Here is a 936-nt window from a genome sequence, read left to right as displayed (position 1 = left end):
CTCACCCCTCAAGGCAGATGGAGGACTTCACCCTGGTCCTGGCCATGGCCTTCCTGCAGTACTCGATCTGGGGCCAGGCGCAGGGGAGATGTTGGGGTGCCTGGCAGCTCGTGCCCGTCAGAAGCCACCCCCACCCCTCGCCCCACTCACCTCTTGCTTGTAGTAATCCATGTTCTTGGTCTGCAAGAGATGCACGAGGCCGGGTGAGGGCATGGTGGGGCCAGGACATTGTCCTGCCACCACCACCCTTGACAATCCAGGCACCCAGTCCCCCACCCCAACACTCTCTAGCCTATCCCCGTGGCCTCCAGCCTCATTCCCCCAGCCCTCCTGGCTCAGCCAGCACGGCCCTGAAATGAACCCTGGCTTCCCCCATTCCACGCCCCAGTGTGACACCAGCCCTAGGTTAGTGACACTTACGTGGGCAGAGGACACAGCACACGACGCAGAGAAGAGAAAGTGGGTGGTTAGTGAGGACAGCCTGAGGGTGCTGGGGCAGCATTAGTGGGGTCACAAGACAAGGAAGGGCCTGGTGACTGCTTCTGGCACCCCAGGGTGCCAGGGCTCCCTGCGCACAGCTGCCCTGCAGGGATTAGAGGTGCTGGCACAGGGGGGTGGTGGGTGCAAGGACAAACACACGGACTCCCCGTGCTCGGGGTGGGGGACACACGGATGTTAGCAGAGCTGGGGCTCAGCCCTCACCCCAAAATGTGGGCACAGCCTGGGCTGAGATGGATGGGCACCCACCGGGGCAGCTCTACACCCCGGCACAGACACTGGGTGTGCCCTGTGCCCACTGGCAGGCCCAGGGGTGCCTGGACACCCCCACTCACCAGCTGGACACGGGTGGTGTGGCAGTTCCTGCGCTCGGGACCCTGCTCCAGCACGTTGGGGGCTCCTGGCTGCAACGAGAGCATCATGCTGGGGTCTGGGGGG

General features: G+C 64.2%; 1 protein-coding gene across 1 annotated transcript in view; it reads right to left on the bottom strand.

The window, feature by feature from the left end:
- The window catches only part of RGS11 (regulator of G-protein signaling 11), a 5,111-nt gene that overhangs the window by 2,749 nt on the left and 1,426 nt on the right, over positions 1-936 (bottom strand). Inside the window, exons 4-6 of the mRNA XM_017741226.1 lie at positions 834-902; positions 151-180; positions 6-67 (exon numbers count right to left, since the gene is read on the bottom strand). Of these exons, the coding sequence (XP_017596715.1) occupies positions 6-67; positions 151-180; positions 834-902 (161 nt within the window). The remainder of the gene's footprint in view (positions 1-5; positions 68-150; positions 181-833; positions 903-936) is intronic.

The sequence above is a fragment of the Corvus brachyrhynchos genome, unplaced genomic scaffold (assembly GCF_000691975.1).
Source record: "Corvus brachyrhynchos isolate BGI_N302 unplaced genomic scaffold, ASM69197v1 scaffold58, whole genome shotgun sequence".
NCBI lineage: Eukaryota > Metazoa > Chordata > Aves > Passeriformes > Corvidae > Corvus > Corvus brachyrhynchos.
This window is presented reverse-complemented; position numbering and strand designations above follow the sequence as displayed.